This window comes from Vombatus ursinus, unplaced genomic scaffold (assembly GCF_900497805.2).
Source record: "Vombatus ursinus unplaced genomic scaffold, bare-nosed wombat genome assembly UNPS02014799.1, whole genome shotgun sequence".
NCBI lineage: Eukaryota > Metazoa > Chordata > Mammalia > Diprotodontia > Vombatidae > Vombatus > Vombatus ursinus.
This window is the reverse complement of record NW_020954577.1, coordinates 53,133,720-53,151,529: the sequence shown is the minus strand read 5'-3', so window position 1 is coordinate 53,151,529 and position 17,810 is coordinate 53,133,720. Positions and strand designations below refer to the sequence as shown.

The 17,810-nt window shown below is 43.2% G+C and overlaps 1 protein-coding gene across 1 annotated transcript; it reads right to left on the bottom strand.

Moving 5' to 3' along the window:
* Positions 1 to 2,095: 2,095 nt before the first annotated feature.
* Positions 2,096 to 16,200, bottom strand: LOC114050356 (solute carrier family 40 member 1-like). The gene is made up of 9 exons (XM_027871950.1): positions 16,170 to 16,200; positions 12,987 to 13,054; positions 12,262 to 12,421; positions 9,963 to 10,078; positions 9,376 to 9,502; positions 7,621 to 7,875; positions 4,050 to 4,523; positions 3,813 to 3,983; positions 2,096 to 2,391 (listed from the first exon to the last, which is right to left on the bottom strand). The coding sequence occupies exons 1-9, from the start codon at positions 16,198 to 16,200 to the stop codon at positions 2,096 to 2,098; spliced, it is 1,698 nt and encodes a 565-aa protein (XP_027727751.1).
* Positions 16,201 to 17,810: the final 1,610 nt, after the last annotated feature.

The window sequence follows — 17,810 nt, the reverse complement described above, 5'->3', positions numbered from 1 at the left end:
AAATACGATCATTTTGGCAGGCTTAACAAATACCATTTTGATATGCTAACAGCCTCTAGGAATCTCTGACTAATATTCACATTAAGACATGAAGAACAGAAATTTGCAATAGGGAGCCATGTAATTGGCATTATTAAGGCCCAGCTGCTGTTGGCACATCCAGATGAGAGGATGGGGCTTCTCCAGGAACAGCGATTAAGAAGCAAGCTCTCAATGAGACTTCTCCATCCTCACCCCCCACCCTTGACCTCCCACTGCCCCTTCCTCCTCCATACTCTCTCCTCTCACGGCTTCTGTAACATTTAATGTGTCTTGGTTCTCCTGCTACCTATCAGACCATTCGTTCTTAGTCTCTTCTGCTGGATCATTATCCATGTCCTACTCGCTGGGTGTGAGTGTCCCAAGACCCTCCCTTGGGTTCTCTTCTCTTCTCTCTTCCCTAAGTCATCTCATCTGCCCCCATGGGTTAAACAGGCATTTCTATATAAACGGCTCCCCAAACTATATATCCAGCCCTAATCTTTCCCTTGAGCATCATTCTTACTTTGTCTTTTACTTCCTGAATGTCTCAAAAAGCCTCTCAAACCCAATAGGACCAAAATAAAACTTCCAATTCTCCCCGTCACTGTCTGTCCTCTACACCTCCCTTTTGTGCTGTGGCACCATGTTCCACTCATCCAGGTGGACAGCTTCACAGCCATTCTTGGTTCTTCTCTTTCCCTCATCTCCAAGATCCAACCACTCCCTAAATCTGGTCAATTCTACTTTCACAACATCTTTTGCATCTGTTTCCTCTTTTCCATTCACAAGCACAACCCTAACCTTTTAACTTGTGGCCCTGCTTCAAGTCTCTCCCCTCCCCAATCTGTCCTCCACCCACCTTTTAAATTAACGAAGATCTGATCACACTGGCTGATTCTTCAAGGAGCTTCAACCGCTCCTAGAATTGTACCTAGAAAAAGATACAAGATCCTCAGCTTGGCATTTCAAGTCTTCTATAAACTAGCACCCTCCTATCTTTCTAGGTTTTTTTTTTCATATTACTCCCTTTCATACACTCTGTCTTCTAGTCCAAATGGTCCAATGCCAACTCAAACCCAACTTCCACCACGTGCGTTTGTGTAGACTGTCCATCCCCATGCCTGGAATGCCCTCACTCCTAAAATGTGCCTCTTAGGGTATCTGGCTTCTGTCAAGACTCAGTTCGGGGCCATGTCGTAGGTGTTTCTGAGCCTCTGGCTCTAGGTGGTAGTACATTCTGCTAAAATGGACTTTGCATTTACTGATCATACACTTGCATCCTTCCCAGTAGATTATAAGATCCCTGAGGTCTGAAAGTGTTTAGCTTTTAGCTTTATATCTCTAGTGCCCATCATAGCGGGGCACTTAATAAACCTTCATTGAAAAGAGCTGAATTTAATTGAAAAGAATATTATTCAGACCTCCTATTGGCTAATCCTGACAGTCAGAGTTTGAATTTTAGCTGTAGCATTTATATACACATGTGGTTCTTTTTCCTGAGGCTGAGCTACAGAAACCAACCCACAATGGAAGATCTATGCAGTGCTCAGATGACATTACTAAGGATAGGTTTTGAAAGAATTGGTCTAAGTTGTAGCAGCGTCCAAGCTGTAAATGATACACACATTCTCTCCATCCTCCAAGGCCAGCTGGAATGCCGCCTCCTTCAAAAAGTCTGAAGTTATTTCTCTCTCATCATATCTCAGAGCATTTCTACCCCTTCACATAGTTCTCTTCTAATTTGTTTGGTATTCATGTGTATTCATGTCTTGGGTGAGGATGGAGAGGGAGGGACAGTATTTTACATCTCTTCATACATGGAGAGAACCACAATTGATTTTCTAGCCCAGCTCCTCAATTTTGGGCAGTATAGCAATCACCTTACTATTTGGTCATCCCAAACAGGGAAGGTGAATTTGTTGAATGAATTAGTCAATGAACAAATGAATGAATGAATAAGGGTATCAGCTAGTGGAGAAGTGGCTAGAAATTGTGATTGTGAAATCGGATCAATTTAATATGAGGAAATTTTCTAATGGGAGATTTTATCAGATAGGAAAGAGTTACATATTTCTCAAATTAAAAAGGCTTCCCTGTCCCTCTTTGGTGTTTTCTGGGTACGTGGATTTTGACTCCTGTATCTACGTGCATAAACAAAATACATGGTGTGCCCCATAATCACAAAGATGATAGAAATGAACACCAACAGCCCAAATTGTTGAGGGGCTGGAGCCAGGATGACAAGGATGAAGTGGATAAGGTCCATTAGGTAGTTCATGGAGCACTGCACGCCGTTCACAGTGCCACGTTCTGAATCTGCGATGTTTTCCTGAAGGAGCTGAGTCACAGTGAGGTCAAAGGACCAGAGACCTGCAAGAGAAAGAAATCGAAGTAGATAAAATTATAGTCAATGTGGCCCATTTAAATACTGAAGTGCTGTCAAAGTGACCTACTTTAATACTACACTTCCAGAACCTGTGATTGCATGTTCCAGGGTCATTACTGCACTCCCTCCCCTCTAATGATATCAATCCTGACCTATTAAATCCTTCAAAAGTTGCTATGACCAAAAAATGGGTTGCATCACCCTGCAACCAATCTGGTGATGAACCTCTAGAAATGCAGCTGGAGAGGGCCCAAGACAACAGATATACTACTAGTTAACAAGATTTTTGGCTTCATGGGTGTCTAGAAGAAGTTGCACTCTTTGGGCATTTATAGCTTTCATGGTGAATGGGAAGACTGCTGCATATGTAGTTAGAGGATTGGGGTTCGAATCCTGCTTTACATTCAACTTAGTAAATGTGTTATGGTGGGCAAATAATTTCACAAGCCTCAGTTTCCCCTTCTGTAAAATGAGAAGGTTGGACCAGATGATCTGTAAGGTCCCTTCTGGCTTTTGAGGTATGATGCAATTAATCTGAGGTCACATCCACATCACAATGCAAATTGATGGCTTTAGGGGATATAACACTGAACTGGGATTCAGGAAGAACTGAGTGTGAATCCTGCCCCTGCCCCTGACTAGTCATATGACTCTGGGCAAGCCCCTTAATCTCCCTTAGGATCCAATTCCTCACCTGTAAAATAGGCATAAAAATAATACTTCCTTCCAGGGTTGTGTTGTGCCTCCAAGAATATAGTATATGTAAAGCACTTTGCCATCATTAAAGAATTGTGGAAATGTTAGATATTTTTATGAAGCATCTTTTGGGGAGGACTTGAGGTGGGTCAGAGTGACACCTAAAAAGAGGAAAATGCCTGTCTGGATGTAATGGTCAGGTTTGGGATAGAAAACAAAGATCTGGGTTTCAGCCAAAGACAAGATTTATTAGAACATCCGTCATATTGGGCAGACTCTTAAGGAGTCTGAACATTAGTGAGCTATTGCCTAGAGTATTAGAATCTGAGTCAAGATCTGGGTTTCACACTGGCTGATCTAGAAGCCCAAGGAGTTCCAGCTCCAGAAAACTGGTTGTTGGCCTTGCAGGAGGTAAAATCAACTGTCCCTTCCCTAACCTTCAAGAACAATGATTGTGCCTGCACACGGCCCTCACAACAATACAAAAAACCATTCGGGGGCAGCTAGGTGGAGCAGTGGATAGAGCACTGGCCCTGAAGTCAGGAGGACCTGAGTTCAAATCCAGCCTCAAACACATAACACTTACTAGCAGTGTGAGCCTGGGCAAGTCACTAAACCCCATTTGTCTGGCCAAAAAAAAAAAAAGAAAAGAAAAGAAAGAAAGAAAGAAAAGAAAAGAAACCATTCAACAGCTTTAACCAGGGCTTACCAATTCTGGCCAAGATCACCCCTGAGAAGAGCAAGATGATGGAGACATATGACTCAGGCTGGTTGCTCTCTTGTGCACCATCCATCAGAACAGTATTATTGGTCCAGTGGATGGCTGAGCGACCAGGAAGGATAGGCTGGTTAATGTTTCTTTCAAAAGCAGAAACATGTACTGGGTTCTCTTTCAGCATCTTGTGACTTAGGGAAGAGTTCCCGCTTAGTGGAAGAGAGAAAATACCCAAATCAAAAGGACTCCCGGGGGCAAAGACAGAAAACACACACAGCAGCAAACAACCTATGTGGAGACAGCTGGAGATGAGGCCCGTGTGAACTAAGCCATAGGACCTTCTTAACCTGGTAAAGAGGATTGTGCCCACAAGACCTGAGAAGGCTGAGATGGCCATAAGGAGGCTGAGAAGGGAGCCCCCGATCCCCTGTGTGTAGGCATAGCCTGTGGTGATACAGTCAAAGCCCAGCACAGTTGTGTATAAGAAGGCTAAACCCAATCCCGCCAAGAAGACAGTTTGCCCGCAATATGTCTTCCAGCCATCACAACATGTCCGGACTAGTCTTTGTATCTGTCTGAGGCCGAGAGGAAACCTGGAGGTCATGTCCTGCTGGGCTTCCAGAGGAGATGGCTGGTCCTCTGGTCCTTCCAAAGTCTTGGACATGTTGGCAAACTCATCAGTGGTTGGACAAGAATGAATTTCCCCTAAAAAAAAAAAAACATCCCGAAAGGTTTTCGATCACAGTTATCGTAAGAGCTTGCTGCTTGTTTTCAAGCCAGATGATGAGGATGTCTGCTTGACTGGTGATGTTGAGAACAGGTCATCTCCCCAGTAGCTGCCCCTTGCCTAAATTCCCCATCTCTATTGAGGACCCATCTATTATCCCAGCCAACCCTGCTCAAAATGTTGGCACTATTCTTGATTCATCGCTCTCCCTTACACAGACTTCCAATAATTTACCAAGTTACATCCATTTTACCTCGATGATATCCCCTGCCTGTGTCCCCTCCCTTCTATTCATGTAACCCTAATTTTCCCTTGTCTAGATTATTGTGATATTCTAATAATGGATCTCCCTTAAATCTCTCTTGTATCTAATTCCTCACCCACAGAACCAGAAAAAGAACTGGCCCAAGGCCCAGATCTGATCATGTTACTTCTTAGTTCAGAGGTTTTAGTGATTCCCCGTTGCCTTGAGTAGTGGTCTCCAAAGTGGTCTCTGGGGCCAAGATTGACCATTCTATGAACCCAGATCTAAATCTCAGACCCAAAGAAAAATCAGTGTGTGTATCAGGAAATGGGGCGGGTGAGAAGAGAACTGGGCATGTTCTAAAGATAAGTTACCTCACAGGGAGTATCAAATAAAATTTAGATAGATATAGATATAGATAGATAGATATGTGTGTGTGTTTACACATATACACACATATTTATGTATAATGCTTTGCTTGAAGTGCTATGTAGATATAGTCTATTATTGTGAATAATAAATTTCTTGAAGTCAGAATACTTGCTTCCTTTTACGGAACCTTTTATGGTTTTTCATTCAGGTAAGAAATTAACTTCTTCAAGTCTTGGAGATAATAGCCAATAGAACAAAATCATGAGAGTAATCAAAAGAAATTATATTTTTTAAAAGTTTTAAAAGGGAGCCTGCTGATTGAGTTCCAGTAGTGGTCAATCCTAGAAGGAGTCAAGGAGTTGGATAGTACTCTGGAGGGATGAGTAGAATCCTATAAGTGCATTCATTCATTCATTCAGAAAACATTTATTAAGCACCTACTATGTGCCTTGTGCAAGAAGCTGGGGACACAAAAGACAAAACTGCCCAACAAAACTGCTCTGACCTGAAGAAGCTTCCATTGTATTGAAAGGAGGGACTGGTGTCACGTAGTCCAACACCTCTCCAAATCCCATAGCATCCCTCACAAGTGGTCTCAACTAAAGTTCCTTCAGGGACAAGGAACTCTCTACCCCTGGAGACAATCCATACTGCTTTTGAACATAGAAAGTAGGACTACAGGAACGATCCAGGATCACTATTGCCAGCAACACTTTGAGAAAGAAAGAAGGAAGGAAGGAAGGAAGGGAAGGAGGGAGGGAAGAACAAAGAAGGAAAGGAGGATGGGAGAGAAGAGGAGGATGGGAGAGAAGAGAAGGAAGAGGGGAGGGAAGGAAGGAAGGGAGGAACAAAGGGAAGGAAGCAGAGAAGGAAGGGGCACTTTTTTTTTTGGTGGTTAAAGAAAGTGAGAATAATGATGTTGACGTTTTCTGTAAACACGAACTATTCCTGTTATAGAGATTGGTGGACTTGCATTTGAACACAATATATTGCACTGTGCTATAATGAGGCTGGGCCTGGAGTCAGGAAGACTCCTCTTCCTGAATTCAAATCTGGTCTCAGACACTTACTAGCTGGGTGACCCTGGGCAAGCCACTAAAGCCTGTCTGCCTCAGTCTCCTCATCTGTAAAATGAGCTGGAGAAGGAAATGGCAAACCACTCCAGTATCTTTGCCAAGAAAACCCCAAATGGGGTCACGAAGAGTCAGACATGATTGAAAATGACTGAACAACAACAATACGTTTCCATCTCTGGAAAAAATTTTGTATGGCCTTTGTATCAATCATCCCCCATACCTGGAACATGCTCCCCTTTATCTCTGCCTCAGAGAGTTTCTCTCTTCCTTTAAGATGCAGCCCAAGCACCATTTTCAACATAAAGCTTTTCCCAATTCCCCATTCCCCTCCCCCCAAATCATCTTGTATTAAAATACTTCAAATGTATTCTCTTCATATTTATGCTGTATATATTTTTATGTATACTCGTCGTCTCCTCCATTAGAATGTAAAGTCATGAGTAGGGATTATTAAATTCTTGAAAGAACTTAATTAATACCTGTCAACTGATTGATTGATAGATCCCTATGAAGTGGGGAAGGATCAGTTTTGTTTCCTCTCTGCTACCCCATTGAGTACTTCCCTAAGCAAGCAGGTGGGAACTTCTGTAGAAAAAATTACTTCAAGAGCTACATTTTCTAAAATACTCTTTGACCCAGAGATCTCACTGCTAGGTATATGCCCCAGGAAGTCATTGGGGAAAAAAGATCTCATAGACACCCAAATATTGGCACTTTTTTATGGTGGTGAAGAGCTGGAAACAAACATGTCCATACATACATTGGGGAATGGCGGAACAAGTCGTGGGTCATTACTATAATGAAATATTACTGTGAGAAGTAGTGGACATGATGAAAACAAAGAAGTTGGAAAGCTTACATGAACCGATGCAAAATGAAGTAAACAGACCCAGGAAAATAACACGTACAATGGCTTCAACATTGAAAATAACAACAACCACAAAACAATCTAAAATGAAAGTACTATGAAAAGTTGCAAAGAATAAGCTTGGTCCCAAAGAAAAGATAAGGGGAGTCTCCTCCACAACTCCTTTGCTTAGGTGAGTGAGGGGTCCACAGGTGTGTAATATTACATACTGTGACAGAGTTGGTTTGTTTTAGTTTTTTTTTTGCTGAATTTTCGGTCTTCGTTTTTTGTCTTTTTTTAATCCTTTTTTTTAAAATAAAGAATGATTTATTGGGAGAGTGTGAGAGAGGGATACAGGGGAAATGTAGGTGATGTAAAAACAAAAGATATCAATAAAAATCGATTTATAAAATGTTACATTTTCAGATAGGAAGTTGAGAGTGAATATCTCTCAAGGGACAGAAAGTAGAAGCCAACGGAATGACAAAAGCCAAGGAAGGAGACCAAGTCAGGAACCATAGTGAAGTGAAAATCACCTTGAGAGCTGATGAGCTCCAGTTGCCTTTTTAGGAAGTTGTCCCCTGTGCACCTCCGGGGTTTTGCAGCCAACTGAGGAACTAGCTGATAAACTTTAGACAGGAAGAGGAACTCAACCAACAGAGACACCAAGTTCCATCCCAGAATGAAGCCACAACCAATGACGTTAGATGCCCATGTCATCACCTGTCCCACAGAGAGGGGGGCAAAGATGTTGATGATTTGGTCCATCCTTCGAATCGTTGCATTCATGCCTAGAAAGAAAAGTAAACCAAAATGTTTCACTGTGCAGTGAGCCAAGATCCCCACACCCAATGGCCAAGAATCATTTCAGATATGGAGGGGCCCTTCTAGCGCTCAAGGTCTGTGGCCAAACTATTGATTCATCAGACACATGTAGAGCATGGGGATCCTCCATTTTTACGGAGGAGAAAACTGAGGCTCAGAAAGGAGAATTGATCATGTAACTGGTTAGTGGCAGAGACAGCAGTGAATTCCAGGTATCGTGACCCCTGTCAAGTGTTTTCATCACAACGCTCAACATGATGTGAAAATACAAATACAAGCAAGTCGAGTACCCCCAACCACAGTGTGCTCATCACCTTAGTGTGGTTTAAAAGCCAGGACCAGCAAGAAAGAGCCAGCCTCGTGCAGTGGGAAAAGCCCTGCATTTGAAGTCACTCACCTTCCAATCACAGATCGAGATCAGGATGGAACAGGGGAGGTGAAGGTCGTCCAGTCCTCTCCAATTCATCCTCCACTTAGCTGCCAAAGGGTTTCTAAATCAAGGGTTCAGTCATGTCATCCCTCCGCCTCCCTGTTACCTCCAGGATCAACTATAAAGTCATCTGGTATTTAAAGTTCTTTACAACCTGGAACTTTCCTTCCTTCCCAGTTTTACATCCTCCACAAATTCCAGCACTCCACACTCATCTATTTCCAGTTTCTCAAACACAACATTCTATCTCCCATCTCTACACCTTTGCACTAGCTGTGCAGCATGCCTGCCATGCCCTGTCTTCTCATTGCCACCTCCTAGCTTTCTGGCTTCTTTCCATACACGGCTCAAATCCCACTTTCTGTAGGAGGTCTTTCCTGGTGCTAGTATCTTCTCTCTGAAATTATCATTCATCTATTTCCTATGTGTCTTGTATGTACGGTTCTTTGCATGTTTTCTCTCTAATTAGAATGTGAGTTCCTTGAGAAGGGACCTGGTTTTGTATTTTTGTATTTTTGCCTTTTTTGTGTTCTATTTGAATGGGATATTTCAATGAGTTATTCTTGATAACTAGGGGCTAGAGAAGTGGCATGGGGTAGGTGAGAAAGAGCAGGCCTCAGAGTTAGGAAGACCTAGGTTCAAGTACTGTTTGTAACAAACGCTAACTACGTGACCCTAGATGAGTCACTTAGGGCCTCTCAGGACCCGAGGTCAATTTTTTTAGACTGTAAGATGCTGGCCTGAATTAACTAAGGGAATTCTCTCACCAGGAATTCCCTAAACCTAGGAAATCACATGTTCTGCCCCCTCTCTTCCTCACTACATTTCAGCACCCTGAGTAGAGGGCCAGTCACCCTGCCTTCATCATGGCTCCCATAGCCACAGATTTTCCTCGTGGGCTGTACTGAATTTGCTCATCATCCTGTTTGGGAAAGAATTCATTAAGAGCCTGGGCAGTCCTTAATTTCTATTGCCCAACGTGATAAAGTATTTTCATGGTGACCCATTTGTGGGTGAAGCATTGCCTTGGACTTACCAGCCAGCTGGCTTCTGTTGTCCCCAGTCATGACCACGATCCAGTCTCTCTGAATGGTGATGGCCAGGGCTGTGCTGGCCAGGCTGGCCAGATCTGCTAAGATAATCACTGCCACATAGCAGGCCACCTAAGGGGAGGGGTTGGGAAGCAGAGTTTACAATCCAAGAATAGGCTTCAATAGGCAAATGCTTTCTCTGGTTTTTTTAGCTGACACTCCTACCCAAGTCAGCATGAATGGCACTAGGAACCTCCTAGTGACAGGTTCAACTTAGGGGGAGGCAGAAAGTGCCGTTCTGTTGACTTGATGAGCTTTCTTCCTGCCCACTCCATCAGCCCCAGATCTGATGCTAATTTTGGTCCTGCAGACGGGAGCCCACAATTCTGTTGTCTTTGCTTGTCTGTGATTTAGGGTCTGATTCACAGCTTCAAGGTAAAAAGTAACACTAAAGAAAGACTAGCTAGGTTTAAAACCCGCATCCCCAGAATGCTGCAGAACAGGCAAGTGCTGCTGAGCCTGGCAGAAAGACACAGCTGGGACCTTGGAAGTTTCATTTCATTGTGTAAGAAGAAGACGAGTACTCACGTACCGTGAGCCAGCCCTGCCAGACGCCTTCGATCTCGTTTTTGTAGGAGAACACCAACATTAGGACGATACAGCAGGTAGTGACCGAGGAGTTCTGAAGGAACAGGGATGCATGGGCCACTGGTGGTAAAGGAGATAACCTGCTCAGCACAGTCTTCTGAGTATTTACAGAAGAGAACCAATTCCCTGCCATGTAACATGGGCATATACATTTAACCAGACCCCTCTGCCTGCCCCAAATGACATTTTGATCCATATCTGTTACATTGTAATACAACAAGGTTATATTTTCATGAAGTAGATTCAACAGAAATGCAGTTCAACAATTCAGATCAGCATCTTCCACCATATCCCACAATCCATTCTAAATGAATCAATAACCTGAATACCAGATATTAGAGGATAACAGAGGGTCATATCTTTCAATACTATGGCTAGACCAAAATTCCTAGCCAGATTAAGGCTAGAGGAGATTATGAAAGACAATTTAGATTATATAAATGGGATGATTTGCATGAACTTAGCCTGACTAAGGAAGGTCTCATAACCCGTAAGATGGCTCTGAGGGGATGAACTCTTTGACCAAGAAATCAGGGAAACAAAAGAAAATGGCAAAGTGATTCTCAAGCCTTCTGCTTTCTCAGTGATGACAATAGAGAAGCAAAGAAATAGGGCAGAAGAGGGTATACACATAACTGACCGATTAGAGATGCAAATCAGCTAACCCTTCAGAATGGATCATCTCCATCCTGGGGGACCCTGAAGCCACAGGACTGACTAACCACCAGGAGGGAAGAAGGAAAGGCTGAAGGTGTCCCATGTCTCAGACCACTCTCAACCCCCCTCAACTTACTTTGCATTTTCTTTGTATTTACTTTGCGTATATGTGTATATCTGTGTATATTTGTTACTTCTAATGGAACATAAGCTCCTTCCGGACAGGCACTACTTAACTTTTATCTTTGTATTCTCAGAGCCTAGTGGAGTAGGCATCTTTAGGTGCTTTGTAAAGTCTTGCTTTTTGAAACTGATAGATGGATTGACTAGATCATTTAAGAAGAGGGTGAGGGGGGCAGCTAGGTGGCACAGTGGATAGAGCACCAGCCCTGGAGTCAGAAGGACCTGAGTTCAAATCCGGTCTCAGACCAGACATTTGACACTTACTAGCCATGTGACCCTGGGCAAGTCACTTAACCCCAATTGCCTTGCCAAAAAAAAAAAAAAAAAGAAGAGGGTGAGAATGATAATCAGTTGAGAGAAGCTCTAGGGAGATCTGTGTTTAATTAGATAAGTGCAGAAACAAATCTGAGTTTATCTGACGAATTACAATAACATAAGTGCCTATCTCAAAATATGAGTGGCTCTGGAATATCAATGTGAGTACTCCATCCAAAGGTACAGATAGCAGCCTAAGCAAGCCTTTTTGGCTCTTAGGACTCTTGTCTGCGTCTTCCCTTAAGTCCTTGATGGGAGACCTACCCAGCACATAGGAGGCTTTCTGTGGATGCCAATAGAATACTCAGCCAGTCCATTTTTCTGTCATTCATCATTTGCTAGATGACCAGTGCATCTTCTTTTCCAGTCTTTGGTCAGATATCTCTTTGATATGTCTTACAATTCTTGTTGGTAATGAATTAGTCTAATCACACTACGCATACATGTCTCCATTGTCTTTTGGGTGACTGTCAGCAGACTTTGAGCTCTGTTAGGTTGTGAGGTCCTTGCCTTTTGTCTCTTTTCATATCCCCAGAGAGTAGGACAATGTCTGACACATAGTAGGCACCTAATAAATGTTTATTGGATTAAATTGGATTGGAACGAAAAGTCATGGTACCCTGGACCTTCATGCCTAGGATCTAAGGTAGCTAGGGACACAGTGGATAGAATGTGGAATTAGGAGTCAGGAAGACCTCACTTCAAATCCTGCCTCGTACACTTATTTAGCTGTGTGACCTTGAACCATTCACATAACCTCTCTCAGCCTCAGTTTCCTCATCTGTAAAATAAGGGTAACGTTGTGAAGATCTAATGAGACAGCATAGGAAAAGAGCTTTGCACCCCTTAAAGCACTATAGGAGTGCTAGCTATTATTATTATCAATCAATCAGTAATGTCTTAACCTCAGTTAAGTCACGGGGAAAATGCAGATAATAACAGCACTTCCTAGGGTTGTTGTGAGGATCAAAGGAGATCGTTCTTGTAAAGTGTTTGGCACATTCTAAACTGCTATAGAAGGGCTAGCTATCATTGGTTAAACATCTGCTATGGACAAGCACCACGTTAGCCATTAGACAATGAATTACCTTTGTTTCTTGGTTTTCTGTCAATCCAGTCTCCAATTAAAACCCCGAACAGCAGCACCGAACCAGCCACCACTAAGCCAAAAACTGCTGTCAGGAGAAGGTTGCGTCCGTATAACTCTATCAGGAACACAGACAGAGCAAAGTGCCACATTCGGTCTCCCTACACGGCGGCAAAGGCCAAAAAAAAAAAAAGAGTTCAGGGTTGGGGATTGTTCTTCCTACTGTGACGAATGAAATTAAACTGTGAATAAGATGCATAGACACTGGGGACAGACCATCTTGCTGGGGTTTTCCAGAATTATGAAGGCAGGACAACATTTTCCTACAATACAGCCAGCTCTCATTTATCCAGTGCAGTGAGGAAGAAAGAAGACTGGATTTGGAGTTAGAGGACCTGGGTTCAAATCACTTCCCCTCCCTGGGCCTCAGTTTCTCCATCTGTAAAATGAAAGGGTTGGAGCAGGTGGCCTCTGTTTCCTTCCCATTTTAGATCTATGGTTCTAGGTGTGGGCAAGTCAATTCCCTTCCCCCGGCCTCGGTTTCCTCATCTATAAAGTGAAGGGGTTGGATGTGACCTCAAAGACCCCAGCCGCTCTAAATCTAAGATCCTAAAACATTCAGAAGTGACCTGATGTCAAGATTGTTTATGAAATTCTGGTTATTCTCAACCTCCTAGCTCTCTTGATCATTCGAAACACAAGAATAATTATTTGACTTCATCTTACCCATATAGAAAGTGCACAGCTGACATAAACCAAAACTCTTGGCCCCAGGAGGGAGTTCAAAGTTGCCCCTAAAACACACACAACCAAACCATGAAAGACATTTCCACGTAAATCTTGTCAAAGACACACTTGGTTTATTTCCTCCATGCAAAGGAAAACCAGGATGGCTCTTGCCCAGTGGGAGTAGAGAAGGATTTGAGAGCCCAGCTGGTGGTGTTTCTATGCGACTGCCAAGGGCATCCTGGAGATCTGAAGCAGGCTCCTCTGGAGCCCAGGAAGGGCCCTCAGGACCCTCCCAGAGAGGAGCACATATCCTAGGGGTGGGGGTGGGGGACCACCAGGCTCTGTAGTTGTAAGAAGCCACGTTCAAAGCCTCATCCTTTGTGCTTCTCTTCCGTGGTCACAAATGGGTTCGTTTCAACACAGAGCAAGCCCCAGTTTTCCAGTAGTGGATATAGGTCAGGATTCAGTACCTGAGTTCAAATCCTGCTTCAAATACTTCCTAGCTGCCTCATTCCCAGGCAAGTCACTTTATCTCTTAATCAAACAAGCAACAATCATCAAGCATTTGCTTACTAAGGGCCAGGTACCCAGTAAGCACTGAGGAGGCAGTTTCTTCATCTGTAAATTGAGGACAAAAATAATACTTCTAATATTTACCTCGCAGGAGAGAATTTGTGTAAAGCTCTTTGCAAACTTCGAATACTCATATACACAATTATTATCATGGGAGAATAAATGGCAAGGAACCTGTTTCTAGCTCAGGAACCTGTTTCTAGCTCAGGAATCTGCCTCTTGAACATTGAGTAGAACTGAATGCCCAAAGGGCAAATTTCAGACCTGGGAAGTATGGCTCACATTTCTAGCATGAGGCTTTTGTCACAACAAGCCTGTGACATGAGGAATGTGGGCATAATTCTTCTCATTTTACAGATGAGGAAACTGAGGCTCATCGGGGTGAAGTGACCTAGCCAGGGTCAAAGAGCTAGTAAGAGTCAGAGTCAGAATCTGAACCCACATCTTGCTTCAAGGACAGTGTACTTTCCACCATATCATGCTATAGTTTAAGAACATGACCTTGTAATAATTGTACAAAAACTAAACATGGTACCATAATTTAATAGCACAGAACCTTCCAAGTTGCAGAAAAGGCTAAATTCCATTGATAATTTTTTGAAAATTTCCCTTACACCAGGATAAATGCATTTGGAAACTGTGTGGACACTACTGTCTGACAAGAAAACTAAAGTCAATTTCTAGTGCCTGGGATCTCTCTCTCTGCCTCTCTCTGTCTCGTGTCTCTGTCTCTTGTCCCTCTCTCTGTCTCTGTCCCTGTCTCTCTCTCTCCCTCTGTCTCTCTTTCTCTGGGGGTCTCTGTCTCTATCTCTCCGTAGCCCTCCCCACTCTCAGCCCAGTGTTGAGGGCTGTCGGGGAAAGTCAAGGACACAGCCCAGACCCAGATAACAGCCTGGTTTTTAATTTAAAGGCATTTTCAGTTATAGAGTGAAAATAAACAGTTTGCCCTCAAGTGAAATAGGAAACAGAATCCACTTTGGCAGCTGGAGCCTTCAATTTAAATGGAAGTGATTGAATTGAGGGCTTGAAGCATATTTTCGTTAATAATTAAGCAAAGGGGCTTTTTTCTCCCTCCATTTCCTTGTGGGCACTAAGATCATGCTTCTCCCTCCACTCTTCTGAAACCCAACAGATCTCCAAAGAAAACTCCCGGCTCTGAACTGCAGGGAGAGACCTGATTAAAGCGTTAGCCTCGAAGGCCATGGTCAGTCACCGAAGTGGCTGGCCCATTTATCTCCCTGGGTGGGAGCCCTGCAGGAATTCACATTTGTAAAATTCTCTGGGATTGTCAACTGGAAAGTGCTTCTGTTGCATTCGGTACCATTTGAAGATCCATCATGAAGAGAAGCCTTCCCCCGTGGTAGGGGACTTCACTTCACCCTAAACCCCACGCTTTGCAATTTAATCTTACAAATGAAAGAAAGCAGGAGTCACTAGTGAAAACAGAACAAGAAATGACATTTTACAGTCGTTGCTCTAACTAGACACTAACAAGGTATTTTTAATATTCAATTCAATTAGGCAACAAGAAACCACTCCGAGAGAGCCTTTGCAAAACAGGCCAAATTGCTTAGTGACATTTAAATTAGAGAAATTCTGTTTTTGCGGCACATAATTACACAAAGAACAAATGCATGAAAAAAAAACCCTATTCATTTTACTTAATCAAATCCCCCCATGCCCAGTGGCACTGTGTAATTTCAGACTGATGATGTTAACATTGCAATATTTCCAAGCCAGAGAGAGATTGCTTCTTTTCCCAACCGGGCTAGCTTTTGAGAGTGAAGCTTTATTGGCGACCTACCTAAACGTCTCTTTTCTCTCCTAATTTGTCTGTTGCCTACGATTTCACTCCATTTCTCTTTATTTCCACAGTCTTTGATATCGTTGCCTCCTCTCATCATTATTGCATACTGTGAACAAGAGATTTTAGAGAATGACAGATTTATTCAAGGGACCGCGCATTGTCGTAAACTGTGAGAAATTAACAAGCTCTCCCCTTAATTTCAATTGGATTTCCCCTAAAAACCGCTCCCACTTGATTCTTTCAACTGGAATAAGTTAATTGTACAATCTATTATAAGGTCTACTGCATAGGAATAAAGTCGAAGTACTTGTCACCAAACGAGGCATGTTAATAACACCCCAAACCAATTACTCAGTGGAAATAAATCTCCGTCAGCAGCAATCAAAAGCTCTCCCAGTTTTAATTTATCAAAGAGACAGAGGCAGAGAGACAGAGACAGAGAGGAAAAAGAGAGAGACAGAGAGAGGAGAGACAGAGACAGAGAGGAAAAAGAGAGAGACAGAGAGAGGAGACAGAGAGAGAAAGAGAGGAAGGAAAGACACACACACACACACACACACTCACACACATGGAGTTGAACAGTAAACAGCCCTTCATTAAACACATTATGTTTCCACTTTAATTATTCAACAGGGTAAATTGATTACATTTGCTATAATTAATGAAAGTTTTAAAGTGAAAAGAAAACCATGAGCACATTTACAAGAACACAGCAATGAGCCTCAAAGGTTTGCTCCCACCTGCCAAGAATTTGATTTGAAATAAGAAGCATCTGAAACTTGGTGAATTGTTGTACTCACCCAGTATAGGCAGCAGGGTGGAGTTTTTCATGTGTCTCAGCTTTGAGCCCAGCCTTGGTTTCCCATTCAGCCCCCAGAGACCATGTGCAAAGATGGAGCTGGTCAGTGAAAGCCTTCTAAAACTTACACGTGCCCTTGTCCACACACGTACCCCATTGTGCCGAAAGTGCTGGGTGTGCAAATGCTTCCTCTGGGTCATCAGATGAGAAGCCAGCAGTTTCTGCTCCCCGTGACAGGCTAGTAGAACATAATAAAAACTGGGCTCATCTGCACTGTCTCAATCTAAGCGCTGGGCCAAGGGAAAGTGGTAGACAGTCCTGAGTTGGGTCTCTCTCCTGCTGAAATCTGCATGGAAGGAAAACCAGGGAAAGGCCAGCACAGACACACTCAGCCACCTCTCTTTGGATGTGTTCCCAAAACTTGGCATGTCAAATCTAGAGTAGAGATTGCAGGAATATTATTGATAACGGATTGAATAAGGCATCAGACACAGAGTGCTACCCAAATGTTATCTCTGAAGGAGTTCATTTCTCTAAGGTTTGCCGTTATAAGTCTTACTATCTATAACAGCAACTAAGTGACTTGCCCAGGGTCACACAGCTAGTAAAATGAGCCTGTACTCAAACCCAGTTCTTCCTGATTCCACATCCCTCTGGCCGCTACGAAGGACCGGGGAGAGAGAAAACCCACCTTTGAGCAGAGTGGAAATGTGTTCCCAAGGCAGCAACATTTCACAAGCTCTTCCTACACTCTCCAAAAGCCATCGTGCTGACCCGGCTAAGCACTAGGTGGGCTCCACTATGCAGCATCTAAAGACACTCACTTGGGACACCTGAAAATAGACGGTAGAACTTCCCCGCGGGGGCCTGGAGGCAGAGGCAGCTCCTCCAGGAAGTGCACACCTCTATCAGTTCAGAGAAAGGAAAAGAGAGAGAGATGATGATGTCATTGTTGTCCTCTGTCCTGCCTAGATCATGCCTGGGGTCTGACATTTTGGGGATAGGAATTAGATTTGAAATTTCACTGATCTAGGAACTTTCCTGATGAAGACATTTCCTCTACCAGAGTAAGTCTGCACTTTCTCTTCAGCTTAGCGCCTTAGGAAGGTGCCTTGAAGTCTCTCCCAAGCCCCTTCATGCTGGTGCCTTCTCACTGAGATTCTTTCCACTTCCTCTCCTTCACATCTTCTTTGTACATAGTTTGCACATCCTGTCCCCGTTAGACCGTGAGTGCCTGGAAGGTAGGTGATGACTAATTTGACTTTTCTTTGGATCTCCTGTGCTTAGAATATTTCCTGACAAACAGTAGGTACTTAAAAAAAGGTTTGTTGACTTGGCCTAGAGAACTGAGATATTAAGTCACATACACACACACACACACACACACACACGCTCATATGTGCGATCTGAAGCCAGGTCCTCCTGACTTCTTACTGTGGGTGAGATTTTGCTGCTGCTGCTTGTTCTTCATTCTGGAAAAGGACCATGATGTCAGGAAGGTGATGCTAGGACATGCAAATGAATTGGATTGAAGTGAGGCAAGTATATGATACCCTATGTGGACAGAGGGAAAAGAAGAAAGAAAGAAAGAAAGGAAGAAAGAAAGAAAGAAAGAAAGAAAGAAAGAAAGAAAGAAAGAAAG